The sequence below is a fragment of the Pseudomassariella vexata genome (assembly GCF_002105095.1).
Source record: "Pseudomassariella vexata strain CBS 129021 chromosome Unknown BCR38scaffold_2, whole genome shotgun sequence".
NCBI classification, from domain to species: Eukaryota; Fungi; Ascomycota; class Sordariomycetes; order Amphisphaeriales; family Pseudomassariaceae; genus Pseudomassariella; species Pseudomassariella vexata.
Genome location: NW_024467957.1, coordinates 2,614,814 through 2,630,078, shown reverse-complemented (window position 1 = coordinate 2,630,078; position 15,265 = coordinate 2,614,814). Strand labels below are relative to the sequence as shown.

The 15,265-nt window shown below is 50.1% G+C and overlaps 3 protein-coding genes across 3 annotated transcripts; 1 reads left to right on the top strand and 2 right to left on the bottom strand.

The window, feature by feature from the left end:
• Positions 1-39: 39 nt before the first annotated feature.
• On the bottom strand, positions 40-2,508 carry BCR38DRAFT_385024 (F-box domain-containing protein). The gene is made up of 3 exons (XM_040857464.1): positions 2,246-2,508; positions 1,486-2,193; positions 40-1,435 (listed from the first exon to the last, which is right to left on the bottom strand). The coding sequence occupies exons 1-3, from the start codon at positions 2,304-2,306 to the stop codon at positions 309-311; spliced, it is 1,896 nt and encodes a 631-aa protein (XP_040720170.1). The 5' UTR covers positions 2,307-2,508; the 3' UTR covers positions 40-308.
• A 2,691-nt stretch (positions 2,509-5,199) lies between these two features.
• Positions 5,200-8,447, top strand: BCR38DRAFT_405846 (uncharacterized protein; the record flags this gene model as incomplete). Its single annotated transcript, XM_040857989.1, has 3 exons — positions 5,200-5,949; positions 6,003-7,881; positions 7,942-8,447. 3 exons carry the CDS (start codon positions 5,200-5,202, stop codon positions 8,445-8,447), a joined length of 3,135 nt encoding a protein of 1,044 aa, XP_040720169.1.
• A 2,305-nt stretch (positions 8,448-10,752) lies between these two features.
• Positions 10,753-13,114, bottom strand: BCR38DRAFT_481359 (WD40-repeat-containing domain protein; the record flags this gene model as incomplete). The annotated part of the gene is made up of 4 exons (XM_040863369.1): positions 10,753-11,347; positions 11,409-12,768; positions 12,836-12,938; positions 12,995-13,114. 4 exons carry the CDS (start codon positions 13,112-13,114, stop codon positions 10,753-10,755), a joined length of 2,178 nt encoding a protein of 725 aa, XP_040720168.1.
• Positions 13,115-15,265: the final 2,151 nt, after the last annotated feature.

Sequence of the window (15,265 nt, the reverse complement as noted above, 5' to 3'; positions counted from 1 at the left end):
CATGCGAAAGTGGGATGAGAGCCACCCATGCTGCATATTCTAGCGTATAACGTGGAGGAACGCGCTGGCAGTGATCTATTTCTTGACAACTACTTATGGTGATCATTCATGCAATCCGCCTCGTGCTATCCTCCTCCCAAAACCATAACCCATAACTGTCGATCCCACGGCTTCGAATCGTTACAATCTACGGAGCAACCGCCCAGCCCTTGGAGGAGACAACTGCCTCATTGCCTCATACAGACGCGACCAATCGCCGTCAGAGCCCTGGGCACGACGGATACGTCTCGTCCCAATCAATCATCGGCTCAAACACCGTTGCGGATGCTAGCCCCAAGATATCTTACGAACCGCACGTCGTTGGCCTGTCGCTCCAAAGCGAGCCTCATCATCTCCTTGTACTGCTGTTCCTCCTTCTCGGCCGCAATCTCTTCGGGTGTCTTGGTGTGATCTTCAAAGTCATCCGCCGTGAATTCGGGCTTGGGTGAGAACCCGACAAGCCCCAATCTCTCGCCCGTCCAAAAGAGGACATCATCATCATTGGCCTTAACCATGTCGTCATCATTGCCTGTCTGGGTAGCTAAGAGTTTGCGTGCTATCTCGCCCGAACCCGGCATCGAGGCGAAGAGTGACCGTTGTTGACACTTCTCGGGGTGTCCAATCAAGGTGCTGCGAACTTCGGTGAAGCCATCTCTTTCGACCCATTTCAGATACCCCTGGCCATCAGAAACCAAGATCCGTGTGCCATGGTTGATGACTGACAGTAGCTTCGACTTGGAGGCGGTCTGCCGGTTTTTCATAGTCGAGTCCAACGTCACCCCCGAAGTTTCATGGGGCGACAGACCATAAACCTCAAGAGAGCCTTTCGTGTGGTATTCGCCGCACGCGATCAGCGTCCGTCCGCCCAGCGGCGTGCTCTTGGCCGTGTCGACTTGTTCCTTCGTGAGCTCACCCCGGCGGCGAAGTCCACTATCGACGCTGGAAAAGGGGTAGGGTAGCGAGGCCAGGCTGCACAAACTCGCGCCTGAGTGAATAGATCCCGTGATAGCTGGAAACTTGCGGCGGTCGTAGTGTAAAATACTCGAGAAGCGGCCCGCGACGAGGATATCGTCCGATATCATATCCTTCCCTCCTGCCTGCTCGAGGTGTAGAATACTCAGTGGTTCCGACTGAGCCAAGGATGCGTAAGGTGGAAGAGGATCCGTCTCCCATATTTTGGAAAGGATATGAGAATTGTGGCGAACCAAATTATCTATACGCTCCTGCCGATCTCGCTGGACTTCGGATCTACGTCTTGAATCATGTAGGTGGAGGCCGTGAAACGACCCTACGGTGAGTGGTACACTTGGGTGAGCTGCCGATAGTGTTGTGATAGCCCACTCGTATGGCTGGTTCCCAACAATTTGTAGAGTTTCGAGGTCGACTTCCAAAAGATCTGTGGTACCATCAGCGGGGGTGCTCAAACTTGTCTACCAAGAAACTCACGGCTCTGCACGGCGAAAAAGGCCCTCTTTCTCTGGCTGTCGACGCTGACACATTCGGTAATCCCACTACTGACCATCTTTGACCGTCCTGACAAGTTGGATCCAGGCCCATCAACACACAAGAGACCCGGCGCGCTTTTGGAGAGGATGGAGCCTTTGCCACTGTGGGTCCCCTTGATATCCCACAGACAGACCGAGCCATCCTCAAGAGGTGAGACTGCGAAGAGTGCACCGCCTTCTTGAGAAGGTCTGTAGATTGCTGTGCCCTTGACTTCGATGGCATGTTTCCCATTCCCGTTTTTGGCCGACTGCGGCTGCTCGAACCAGCTTATGGAGACAGGACCATGTCGTTGGATGTACTCATCGTACCAAGACACCCTTTCATTTTCGAATGTTGGGTCCCAGTTCGCAGCGATGCGGATTCGCTCCTTCTCCAATGCCTTGCGAGACTTCCACTGAAAGTCAACCGGCAGGCTCGTCTTAGCTCCTGGAGCTTGCCTCTCCTGAGCAGTCAAAGCCGCACTCACGAGAGGCTGTCCAAACGATCCTTTCGATAAACTGGTGAAGCGGAGGCCTCGTCGGACGTTGATACCGTCGAGGAAAGAGGACTCAAGCAAACACCGGGTTCGCCAGAACGTGTCATCTCTGCATACTTTGAGGAGTCTTCTCGACTGACACTGGAGAGAAATGATATCCTTCGGCTCAAGGACTAGTGACCTGTTAGCTTAGCCACAATTTCGAAGGTATCATCAACGACCAACAGGATATGATATCCAGCAGTATCTCATCAGGGAGAGCTTCGAGATAGCATGAGTGGCCCATGTCTCCACCGATCCAGCTAACGCAAGTCCAAAGACAATTTAGCCACGGATCCAAAAGACAGGCAATGATGAATAGAGATGAGTATTCTAGACTATGCCATCATATGAAGAATTGGAAAAAATTCCCGTGAATTGGAGAACAACACGGCCAAGCTGGTTGATTGATGTCCGACGTGATGTCCGACCGCTGCCTCGAACTGACATTCGAACGTTCACAACCCCCTGCCCCGCATTCAAGGCTTATCGGTATCATCCATCACACAAAGGTGGCTACTGGCCCGTGCTGAACTCAGATTTATGGACCCATTCAAGCCAAGAGCGGGCAGCGGTCAACTTCCAAGTCTTAGACTTCCGAGGTTGATGATTGTCGGGGAGTTGCTCACGCTACGGCAAACATTCATGGTCTGAACCCAAGTTTGGGTTAAGGGATTCATGACGTGAATCATCTTTCAACTTTTGATTCTTTGCATCCCGACCTTCGGTTGAATTGATTTGTCAAAGACCATATTTATGGCTATTCTTCCATCTCCTTTGCTCTCCTACGCCTTGTGTATCTTCACCATGTTAGGTCTAGGATGAATAGGAGAGCTTCTCTCACGATAATTTCCTAGCGGTATTAGGCTTGAAGTCTCTCTTTGACAGGGATGGCCCCATGCAACCTGTATGGGCTGTTATAAGGGATTACGGCTTTGAATGGGGAGATATGTGCCCGGGAACAACTGGTTGTCTAAACTTCTGTACTATGCACAAAGATGACACTCGGATGGGCACCATTTACGCCTTTTTTGAAATTCAAGTGGCAACATTTGTGTCAATATGGAAATTCCGGCCTCTTCCGATTTGGAAGAAAAATCTGGTGGTCAAGTTCGTGGATCTAACATCTGTGTGCAACTACAACGGAAAAGCTTCATGTTGTCCCGAGGCTTAGCTCATTTAGATTTGTTAGATACTAGTCAATAATACTGAATCCTTTCAGAATCGCAACTTGATACTTTCATGGACTTGGTCCTGATCAAAATTTACAGTCTTGTAGATGTGCGGATGGGCCTGCTATTATATTTCAAGATCCATTGGCAGCTTTGACATAGGAATGAAGTCTAGCATGATACACACTGCATGGCATCCATGGATTGTTTTATTTTACCCCAGGCCCAGGTCTAAGCTTGAAACTTGAAGCCAAACCGAGACATACTATACTAGTCATTTCCAAACATACTCAGTAGAGGTAATGGGGGTTTGGGGGGTTCAGTGTGAGGCTGAAGAGCACATTCATCGTTATTGGCATATATACCGCACTATAATACTTTAACAGCACGGAACCACGTTATTTCTGAACATAGGTAAGGAATCCGAATGCAGTTCACAACTCCATGTCGACAAGGAACCAGCTACTGTTAGCCTGCACATAAGGGTGATGTTGACCAGTGAGTCAATACCCAAATTTGTTTTCTGCGCCAATCTTCACAGGGCCTCAAATCCAGAAGCCAGCTGGGCCTGGCAGCTTTGAAGTAACTTTCACTCTGCATAGGTTCTAAGAGAAGACTGTTGAATGATGGGGATTGCGTAGAGTTTCTCAAATATCAGCTACAGCCAAACGTGAGGTCGTCGTGGCGGCGATGTCAAGGACACGTCGCGTCCTCGTGAAGTTGCCGCACAACTCATCATTATAGCCCTTAGTTTCTATTCACTCATGTGCTATAGGGCAATCCCAAAAAGTCCGCAGCCGAACGCACAAATCGGGAAATAATCAAAGTCGTCATTAGGTACGTTAGTCAACTCTTCGACGGCAACATCGTGAAGCCAGCTTCTATAAACTCAATTAGTTCTATAGACATTTAAAAGGACTATATCTAACTAAAACATCAAATTGGAAATCCAGGCCTTGATTTAACAGTGTGAAATCTATACTTGGTACCAATAATTCCTTGCGTCCGCTGCTATTGGACTTGCCAGGGGCTACAGTTACAGACACCGATGTCTTCATTCAGGAGTATTAAGCCCTCATCTTTGATATTGTAGACGAGCTTGATCCTTGTAACAGACCAAGATCATAGCTGAATTGTAAAATCGGGTGGTTTTGTATATCCGCTGGCATGTATTACCACCAACTCGTTGGCAACCAAGTGGAAGGCATTTTTGATTATAGGGCTCCAATGACAATTGTTAAGTTAGACGACTTGAATTCACCTTTGTCAAGGTCGCGCGTATGATCTTGCAACTTGTCGCGTCTGTACTCGGCTTAACCCTTTTTCCAGACCTCCAGCTCCCACCAGCCCTGCCCCAATACAAACGCACAACTCCTCAAGGAGTTCAAGTGAAATTGAACCGTTAATTTCACGAGTTTTCAATGCTCCAAAGTCGAGTGAAACTGTTTTCTCGCTTGGGACAATTTGAAGCTTTCTTCAAGTGCCATTTCGGTCTCATCCCCAAACACCTCCATCGTACTTTCCCACCCACGTCTCAACTCTCCAGAGTTAATCATCAAGATTGCATCCATAAAGCCACCGGCAGCAGCCTGTAAGAGCGAATCCATCGCTCTCGCAGGCCGAGCTTTCGTGGGTCACCCTCCGCGAAATCTTGGTACGCTGGAGCGAACCTCGAGGTCAGTCACCCGACCCGTTCTTTCCCATCGTCTCGTCTGCTAACAACACTTGAAGGGATGTCAACTGCTGCAGAAACTTTTGATAATTGATCTCTGGGCTCGTAACATCTTCTTCAACCAGGTCATATACTTCTGACCGGAGAACTCATCTCTGAGTGATTGATTTAATCAGTATTCATCTTCAGGTTCGTCTTTGGCTTCCCTTCCACGCCTTCCATCCTCTCCAATGATGCTATTGGCATTCAACCTGAGACAAGCTCTTCTGACTTCGCGAAGCAACCCATCTGCAACCATGGAAAGCAAGCAGGCGCGTGATGAAGGAGATTTCTTCCCTTTCGCGGCTTCCTCCGGGAAGTCGCCTAATACCCCCAAAGAGCAGGAGCGACCCGGCTTCAAAGGTTCCCGTAGCATCACCCCCCGTGGGACGCTCTTCACCAACCTCGATGAGGCGCACCGTAAGATCACCTCACGACTTCCCTCTAACAATCCTTATCGCAAGCCTTCGGGCGGGAGCCAGTCGGCCCAGGACATCCCCTCTCAAGACCTTTCGACTCCCATAAGCATGCCGCCCGACAGTGGAGTTGCAATGATGAAACCCAACCATGGTCTGCATCAACATGCCACAGAAATTGTCCTGCCCCTTCCTTCTCCCCAGAACCCCAACAGATCATTGGCGGATCGTCGAGCTGTGAAGATCGAAGGTCCATTGTCCACTCATGATGACAAGAACAAGAATTTTGCTGTAGCTGGTTCTGCATCCGCTGAAGATATTCTGCCTGATGATTCAAATGAATTCAGTCACCCGGGCACAGAACCCAGCACTGTGGACAAATTTGTGGTCCAATATGCCGTTGGAAGAGGTAGTCGTGGTCGATCACTCAGCATAGGGAGCTCCGAGTACCACGGATACAGCTATTCCAGCCCGCGCAACTCGCTGCAATTTGACCCCTACTCTCGTGATGGTGCAACCACTCGGTTGGGGTTCAATGATGAAGAAGAGCGGAACCGCTTCAGCCGAGACCTGGAGCGAGGTCTGCCACAGGTATGTGTTACTTTTCACATTGGCCTTTTTGGCACAGCAGCTGACCTTTTAAGTGGTGCGATGAAAGCGAGTATACCTCATCTGAGCTGCCGCAAATTCCTCTGCCGCACCGCCAATCAGTCGTGGCTGGTGATGAAACATTAATGCAAACAACGAATGTCGCCGATGCACAGGGACTGTTGAATGCAAACCCAGATAGCAATGAGATCCCACCGGCGGTATATGATCTCTTTCCTCAGCCGTTGCGTATACCGTCAAAGGATCGGGCGAGCTTTCAGAAATCCCGACCTCTGGAAGACGTGTTCAGTGATGCTGATTCCTCGTCCATTGGATATGATCCATCAACCGGGTCCAATGACGACCCGTTCAGATATGATAGCGCGAGGTACCGGGCATTCCTTAAGCCTGGTAAGGAGAGAGATGTGAGCCAAGCCCTGAGACATGTCAGTGGGGTCGGAACATATGGCGAGCATTTACTCAAGGACAGCAATGCCAATGAGCGTGCAAGAAAGGGAATGAAGAACTCTGCTCGTGAGTCACGAGACTTATCTGCACCTCCTCTGAGATCCAGAAAGTGGCTTGATCAATCCGAAGGTGGCTTCTTTGATCAAGACACACTCCCTGCTGATCAGGCAACGGTGGGGAAATCTCGTGAAGTCAAAGTGATCATCAACCACAACCCGCAGCCAGACAAAGGAAAGGGCAAAGAGAATCACGAGAAGAAGGAAGACAGCAACTTTGGCCTCACAATTGAGCGCAACGAACAGACAAGCGCCAGATTGACCAAAGACGCCACAAACGATGGCGATTGGGTGACCGAGGCCACCAGTGATATCGGATATGACCGTCAAGCTGCACCAGGGAAGCCCTTAAACTATGATATTAAGCCAACGGGGAGCAGCATTGCTGATTACTCAGATAACGATGAGGAAGCCATCCGACAAGGCATCGTGGGCTCCACAGAGCAGATCCTACATCACCCTTCCGGCGAATCCTTGTCTACCACCTACCGCATTCACAATGTAAAAGGCATGCCGCAGCAGGTCATGCTGCTTCGCACCCAGGTGAATCGTGTCAACGGATTTGCGCAGAATTCAATGCGCTTCAAGCCGGACGCGGGGAGGCTCAGTGGTCTGTATGAAACACCAGGCATGTTTCAAAAGCTATCGAAATCCAAGCCATTCCCAGGAAAGCCCTATCAACGTGCCGACAGCAGTAGTTACTTTACCAACAAGACGGATCGCACAAAACCCTCAAAGTATGATTTCCGTGATTCGACATCGGAGTATACTGTATCTGTGAACGATAAAAAAGTCAATGGCGATACCTACGCTGATATCCCCTCGACTTCCTTGGCTTCCATTGATACCGAAGAAGTTCTGAACGAGAACCCCAGTGGTGAACACATCGGAGCCCCATACCAATACCCTGTGGATAAGCACAACCAAGTTAATCAGAAAACTCTTGGGGATTCTCACCGGAATGGACTCGATTTTCCGAGACCGGATGAAAGCAGCATCTCCAGACTTGAAGCTCGACAACAGATGATGTATGAGGCCGACGGGAAAATCATACCTTTCCCTCCAGACAGCCAGAATTTTGGGATCACTTCAATCGGGTCAAAGTTTAGTTTCCCACTGTTGCCCCTTCGTGATGCACAGTCGCTTCATAAACAAAGACGTGAAAGTGGAGAGACTGATGAGACTGAGTCGGCTGCCAAGCGAAAGATGCGAGTCTACAGCGATCAATCAAGCCAGCCAAATATAACTCCCATATCACTATTACCACCATCTCCAGCTTACCTCAAAGGTAAGTCAGCTGTCCGACGAGGATCAGATTTCCGACGAGGGTCAGGCTTTCGAAGAGGGTCAAATGTCCGACGGGGATCTCTTTTGTCAACCACATTCACGCCCCCACATTGGGTCAATTCAGGTAGGTCACAGCCATATCGTTCTAGAGGATGCCAGCTAACTCTATGAGATAAACCTTCAGTTGAGGAGATCTCACCACTCTCTGATCCATCTCTTCATGCTACTCCCAGCGCTTCACAGGCAGCAACAGCACTGGCTAGATATGGAGGCGGTGAGGACACGCCAGCAGCTAAGCGTGGATGGTTTGTTCAGAACAATCCAAGAGTCTCAAAACTACAACGGGACAAGTGCGCACAACAAGATGACGCCGAGAACAGCCTGGAAATGATTGCCCGGCAAGGTGGAGCATACCGAGAAACTGATGAGTACATTTCCAACAGAGTCCGTAAGGCCAGCAAGCGACATACCATCTTTTTCTACGGACTCGTGGTGTTGTGTCTCATTCCATTCATCCCGCCATTTGCCCTGAAGGGCAAATTTGACAATACACTTCGCCATTTTACGAAGGGCCAAGTCAACCGACTGACATCCGACCAAAGGAAATTCCTCCAGTGGATGTGGCTTGTTCAGATTGTCCTCATCATTGTGGCCCTGACCGGATGCGCTACTTACTTTGGTAAGCCGTGAAAGACCGGAGTCGGACACTCTGGCCGGACAGCACAACTACTTCGACTCGTGCAGTCCCGGAAATATTAAAGACTCAGCTCCATCTTCTGAGCACCAAACCTAAACCCTGGGAAGTATTATCCCCTCAGCATATCCTGATCTGTTCTTTCGACAACTCACACTCGTTCTACCTTTGTTCCCACTGAAAATATAGTCACAACCACCATGTCAACGCACAACTCACATTGCAGCCTGCACCTCGAAGGTGCTCATCTCCTCAAGAAAGGCTACTACAATGCAACCTATCTCTTTTCATTCAATGAGCAGCTCATGAGAAAGAGTCCAGGCATTCTTCTTGTTTGATACCCCTGTTTTCTGCAACAAAAGGCAAACTCTTCAACGCTCTTTGAACCAACTTTGGCAGACCCTGAATTAACCATATCCCACGGAAAAAACTCCCATGAGTATCTGTACCAGTGCGGCAGATGCTAAAAGACCCCGGAACAAATCTCTCCCCATCGAGTTTCCTTGATTCGTCCGCTACGAGTTTCAACTGATCAAAACGAGATTCAATTCTCTTGAGCTTAAGTATCCCCTTCTCGATCCGGCATCGCCAGTAAATGGTTCCAGTCCTCCAGTCGTTCTTCGAGAAGAAACTTGGAGAATGATCCTTCACTTGACAGTTTCATTCCTCCGGTTACTTACTCACTAAGCAATACAGCTGGAGGATGATAGCAGTTGTTGACTTTGCAGCTTCTTCACTAGGCTAGGTACTTTCATTTCTCCAGTCACTTGCCAACGACACATCTGGAGGATGATGCTGGTCGTCGTTCAATTTCACCGAAGACACCACTTATCAAGCAAGCATATAGAGAAGCACATTCGAGACAGGCAGCACCGTCTAGCAGACCCTCTCACGAGGCTGCAAAATGATCTTTGTGGAGGAACTGGCAAGTATCTCAACTCGCTAATCTCGCAGCAAGGTTGCATACCCTAGAGAGATCTGATCAGTGTTTGGAAAGCCCCGTTCAACATCTCGCTGGCGTTTCGATATGTTCGTAACACACCAATGGAACTTCTTGTTGAGGGAGCTGGACATCATCATGTCTCGCTAGAACCTCTTGGCAAGCATGCAAACTGGAACCGGATATCACACCACGTCTCGCTGATCTCTTGGCAACGAACTGGGATGAGGACCGCCACGTCTCGCTAATATCTAAGCAAGGACGCGAACTGGGATGAAGGGACCTGCATTGAAACTGACAATCTGGACTTGGTCATGACTTTTGGTCTGCCAGAACTTGGATGTCTTTCCAGGAGAATGCGATGGATGCTGGATTTGGTCTGCGCACTTTTGATGTGCTAGGGAAGGCCTCATTTGGACTGACACTTGTCATGATTTCTGGTTTCTGAAAAATGTAGAAAAGCACAAAAACAACACCCAAAATTGGTGGTAGATGAATGGATGTCTATTGAGAATAAGTGGTGTTCAACGTGTCTGATCCTATTCATACTAGCCTTTGGGCCCTCTCGGGGCCCAACGATCTTACCGGATGAAGCACTTGGAAGAACCATATGTCCAATGATAACATCTCTTGGCGTGCAGCTCCGAGATACACGAAGAAGCCTGGGTGTGACCATTGCACCCTGGCATGCATATTGCGTCAGAGGAAGCAAGCTGGCGCAGCACTGAAGCGACGCCAACTCTCCATCACCCATTCAATACATTGTACACAGCCAGACCAAAGAACCAATTGACCCGCGACTTAAGACATCAGAGATGGGCATCCTACGAGGACGAAAGAGATTACCCCCGGCATCATATGTTATGTCTGGATCAAATATGCGACTCCCATATCTCCTAGACCTAAATGATCAAATGCCTGAGAGTACAAGAACCTCAATTAACTACAGATGTATCTGGTATGCCAACGCCCCAAAGCAACAAAGCCCTTCGTTTCCGACCCATACCATCATCCATCCATCCATTTTATTGATCTGAATCCACTTCTCCTCGCTGTGCGAGATATCAGAACAAGCAGCAATCAGGATTTGACGTCTTGCTATTCATAGACAGCCAAATAAGTAAACTAAAGTGGCCGAGCCGGCAAGAACGAGTAAAGTAACCTACTGGCCAAAAGAACAAAATCAAAATCCACAGCACGGCCAAGAGCCATCCATATCAATGTGGTCCAGCTTCTTCCGGTAATCCTCAACTCCTGCGTATGCATTACCTCTGGAAACATCCCAGCACATTTATCCCGCATTTGTTGGCTTCCGCTTCCATGAATCTGTTACAGCACCAAACTCAAATGCGGCCGGCCCATTATGGCTGCGCTTCGGTGACCGGCGTTGGCGCGATGCGTCTCTTCTTTGATGGCGCACTGCTTGCACCCTCGTCCTTCTCGCTTTCACTAGCATCCCTCTTTACGCCAGCCGTAGAAACGTAGTTGTTGCCGCTTCTGGGGGTTTCAGGAGGAGTGCTAATGGGCACACCAACCACCTTACCAGAGTTGGCAGCTGCGAGACTGGGTATACTGCCTCCAATCAAGGGCGGGTTGGTCATGGCCGCTGTCGAGGCCTGTGTGGCTATCGAAGAAGTACTATTCGACCGAGCCGGTGATGAGGGTCTCATACTGACAAACGAGGCGGTAGGAGGGGGCGATGGCGCCGCAAAGGAGCCTGCCGAGTTTCTGTGTTGATGCACCGGGCCGTGAAAAGGGGATGGAGGCGCAAAAACAGACGTCGGCGTTGGGGTCGGGGTGAGCTGGTTGGAGGAAACTCCGGCGCCAGCCCATGCTGGCGTCTTAGACGGCAGCAGCTCGCCAGTGTAGACTTGACCTAGTTCACCTTGCGTAAAGGATAGGGTGGAGCAAAACCCATCCGAAGATGATATTAACAAGGTCGTACCATCGCTTGACCTAAGCATTGTTAGCACGGTTCGCATGTACCATCGATCAATCACCGAGACCGTGTACATACCAAGCCAAATCAGTGAAGGTTGCCAGATGCAAATTACTGACAACACAGATGGGAGTACATTGTTGTGTATCGTAAAGAAGAACCGAGTCCTGCGTGGCCACCGCGTACACCACCCGATATGGCAGTGCGAATGCTTGTTTTGGCCCAGGGGTACTGGCATTCGTTTCCACGTTCGCGTCTGAAACCTTGGAGGGGGTGGTAACCTTTTCAGACTCAGATGCGGCAGAGGTTGGCGGCGGTGGTGGGTCCATGACTGAAGGAAGCGGCGAGGGTTTGGAAATGGGCTCAGGAAGTTCAGGAATGGGATCCTCGTCAGACGACGTGTCTATAGTGATGTGCTTTGTCACAGGAGGCTTGCTCCTGAGCGTATAGATAACAGGGGAACACTTCACGGCAACCGAAGGCTTCTTGTGTCCCGGCAGATGTGCCATGGGAGGTCTGTTGATACCACCGCGGGTGTAAATGTAGACAGTGTTGATGACCTCAGATGTAGACTTCTGCCCATCGGCCGGATGCGTCATTTGGTATTGTCCAGCAGGGGTCAATAGCAGGCTACCATCAGGCGTGAAAGTCAGTCGTCTGAAGAAGGAGGTCAAAGTCTCGTTGGCATACAGACTGGCATTCTTTGAACCCAGACTGTAGCTCGGCTTCGGCGACGGCTCCATGGGCATTACTGCGGGTAACGGCAATGACGGTGCAGGGGAGACAGATCTGCGTGACGAGAACGACGAACGTCTGCTGTGACTGACGGCGCTAGGCGGATTCATGGGCAGCGGCACAGATAGAGGAGTGCCAGGTGCCGATGGCACAGGCGAGCCAATGGAGGCGATGGGTGTGTCGGCGGCAGCGGCTGCAAGCTGAGCTCGATATCCACCGAGGCCCGTCTCCATGGGGGCTGGGCTACTTGACGAGATACGCCGCGGAGGAAGGTCCATTTTGGCATGGCTGGCCACTTTGGTCGTCTTCTCATCGTGGCTGGTCAACGTGTACTGGCCATCTTTGGTCTTCAGCGAGTAGATGTGCACAGAACGATCCGACGACTGTGTGGCAATGTACTCGTTCAGAGGGTCCCAGGCAACGCCTTGGACGTAGTGGCTGTGTTCTGCAATCTGGCGCACCAAATTGCCCGTTCCAGCATTGTATATACGGGCGACATTGTCCATACTGCCGATGATGAAGTAGGTGGCATCTGGTGACCAGGCCAGGTCATATATTTCAGCACCCGACGATCGACACATGTGCTTCGTCCGCCACGTTTCCTTATCCTCCAGCCCTTCGTTTCCAAAGGTCGGGTGGTGCGTGTCTGATGGCACCCAAAGGATGACATTGCCATCGTCACCGGCTGAAGCTAGCATTTCCCCTATAGCGAATCATCTTAGATCAGCATCATTCTGGCAAAAACAGGGGAAAGTCCAAGCTGAACTCACCCTTGGGCGCCCATCGAACGACATTGACAGCTTGCGTGTGTTTGGACAAGGTTGAGAGGTAGTCAACCTTGCGGTCTTCACCTTCTCCCTCTACCTTCCATATCTGGTTGTTTGGGTCAGCCTCGCGTCCTGACTATCTCGGCAGAGAGTTGCCCATACCCGAACATTGTTGTCTCCTCCTCCCGTAGCTAGTCGACCCTTTCCATGTAACTCGAAATGTGCCGAGTAGATGGGGGCGTTTTGGTCGTGCCAATTGATGATCAACGGAGTGCTCTTCATCTTGGCGTTTTGGGAGACATGAGCTTATCAGGAAGGGGGATGTCGCGCAAGGGTGATCAGGGTCGAATGATTAGAGACCGAGATTCTGTCGCATGAATCGTGTTAGAGGTCTCCAGCCCGGTGGAAAGCAGTCGAAGTGAATCTGGAGAGGTGGTTCAATCAATGGGGATCAAAGAAGAGTTGGTTGTGGTAATAAGGTTGTGCCCTCTCCCCCGCTATAGCTGCAGAAGCTCCTTGTTATAACCGCAGCTGAAGCGTGAAACTCAGGCTTCAGTGGACCAGGGCCAAATCGGACAATCGAGAGTTTATGTCGAAGCCTGTGCTGTTGCCAAAGGTGCCTGAAAGCTTTGTTCCTTGAGCATGCACTTGGGAATGGCTCGAGCAGCGCTGAAGCTCGGCTTCAGGACAACGGAGGGAGCTGTCCTAAATTCTCTCGGTGACTTTAGAGTTGGTTGGGCGGGAGCTTCTGAGGCACGGGTTCACTTCTGCATGTTGGTATCCGCGGGATCAATGGTTGTTATGAAGCCTGTTTGCATCCACGTTTAATGCAGGTGGCAAGTTGGCAATGATGAAGAAGAAACGTCAGAAAATCGTATTGATCTTGAACTGCAGCTTCAATCTGTTATCGAAGCACCTGGGATGGGGCGCTCAGCTTTCTCGATCAAACGCGACGTGTGGAGTACGTGTCCGGCCAATGACTTCGCGGCATTACCAGTACGGGAATCCACTGTGCATTACACCACTACTACGCATTTTCGGGCACTTAAAATGCCATTTGTAGAGACTAACTCCGAGCTGAGTGAGGTGAGGAGTCGCGTGTGTTTGCACGGTTGCTGACACGCTGCAAACATCGAAAATGTGCACGTCTTCTTTTGCGGCTATTGAATCTTGCTGTGCGACCGGATGAATTCAGCATATATATCACCTTAACCATGTTCCCTTTGATCATTCTACCGTTAATTTTACGCTCCTTGGATGAGTATGGATTGATCGACGTTTTGGTCAACCTTGGTTCAACAATTTTGTAATCTGCATGCTTCCCTCGGATAGTGTCCCCCGATTACTCTCTGGCCTGCTTGCCCGATCTGACTACAATGATGACAGATTCAGCTTGTCCTTCATCGCGACAGCATCCGGCCACCGCAACCCCATGCTACAGATTAGCAACCTGCACATATCGGTGAACATGTCTGATTGTTTCTGAAGCGGTACCGTGTAGGTAGCCTCACTTGAGATACGCCGAGCGGGATTGCCAATAGTCTGCTCAGACGACAGCCTTTCTCGGGTTTCAAGATTCGGTATGTGATGCAGCTGAGTACGACGCCTCGTTACTCACCTGGTCACCCTCATTTTATCTGTTGTAGTCCTTGCTTGGCCGATGGTATTGGCATGGATGATCACTTCACTTCAAGCATTTTGGAGCCTCCGATTGAACGGCTTGTGCTTATCTTCAAACAATGACCAACATATCGCTGAAGATCATATTTGTTCCAGGCCGTGGCTCTGACCTTTCGCCCTTCTCGACCCAGTTGCTTATTATCAGGTCATATGGGCAGGGGCATGGTCAAACAACCCCCAAAGTTTCGTCTAGCCAGATGTCTGAACTTGCTGATGTTCGGAGGAAGCAGCCCGGGGAGCGGTAGGAAACAACCTCATCTACTGAAGGACATCGTCGGCTAGTCCGTTCGAATATGATGCCCTGCAGAAAATGGCGCGACTTATCCATGCCATTAGGCCAGCCCTCAGTTTCGAGACGGTGAGCCTTGAACGGTATCGAACTTGCAGTTGCAGACATCAACTCCTGCGCTATGGAATTCAATGCCATTGGTCAATCAACGGAACAGGGGCCAACCAGGCGCAGATCTTGAGTTCGGATTGACCTCCTGGATAAACCACTACATCGAACTCGGTTGCACTGCCACATTCTAGATGGACACACTATAGGTGGTCAATCCGAATGGAAGAAAAACTGCTCGCTGTTTGCAATTGAGCCACAATGACCGCCACCCCTCGTACTTCAAACCTTGTCCTTGAACTAGTAATTCCAATTAGTACAGTACCTTAAGTAAGTATGGCGAACAGTTACGAACAAGCCAACATCGGCTCATACCATAACCCCCTGCGACTGAACATGATACTGCACTCACAACA

Bases quoted from the DNA above. Each gene is read 5' to 3' on its own strand.
- BCR38DRAFT_385024 (XM_040857464.1), bottom strand. From the start codon at position 2,306: ATGGGCCACTCATGCTATCTCGAAGCTCTCCCTGATGAGATACTGCTG. The intron at 2,194-2,245 runs GTTGGTCGTTGA...ACAGGTCACTAG, and splicing joins ACTGCTGGATATCATATCCT to TCCTTGAGCCGAAGGATATC. The intron at 1,436-1,485 runs GTGAGTTTCTTG...ATGGTACCACAG, and splicing joins CTTTTTCGCCGTGCAGAGCC to ATCTTTTGGAAGTCGACCTC.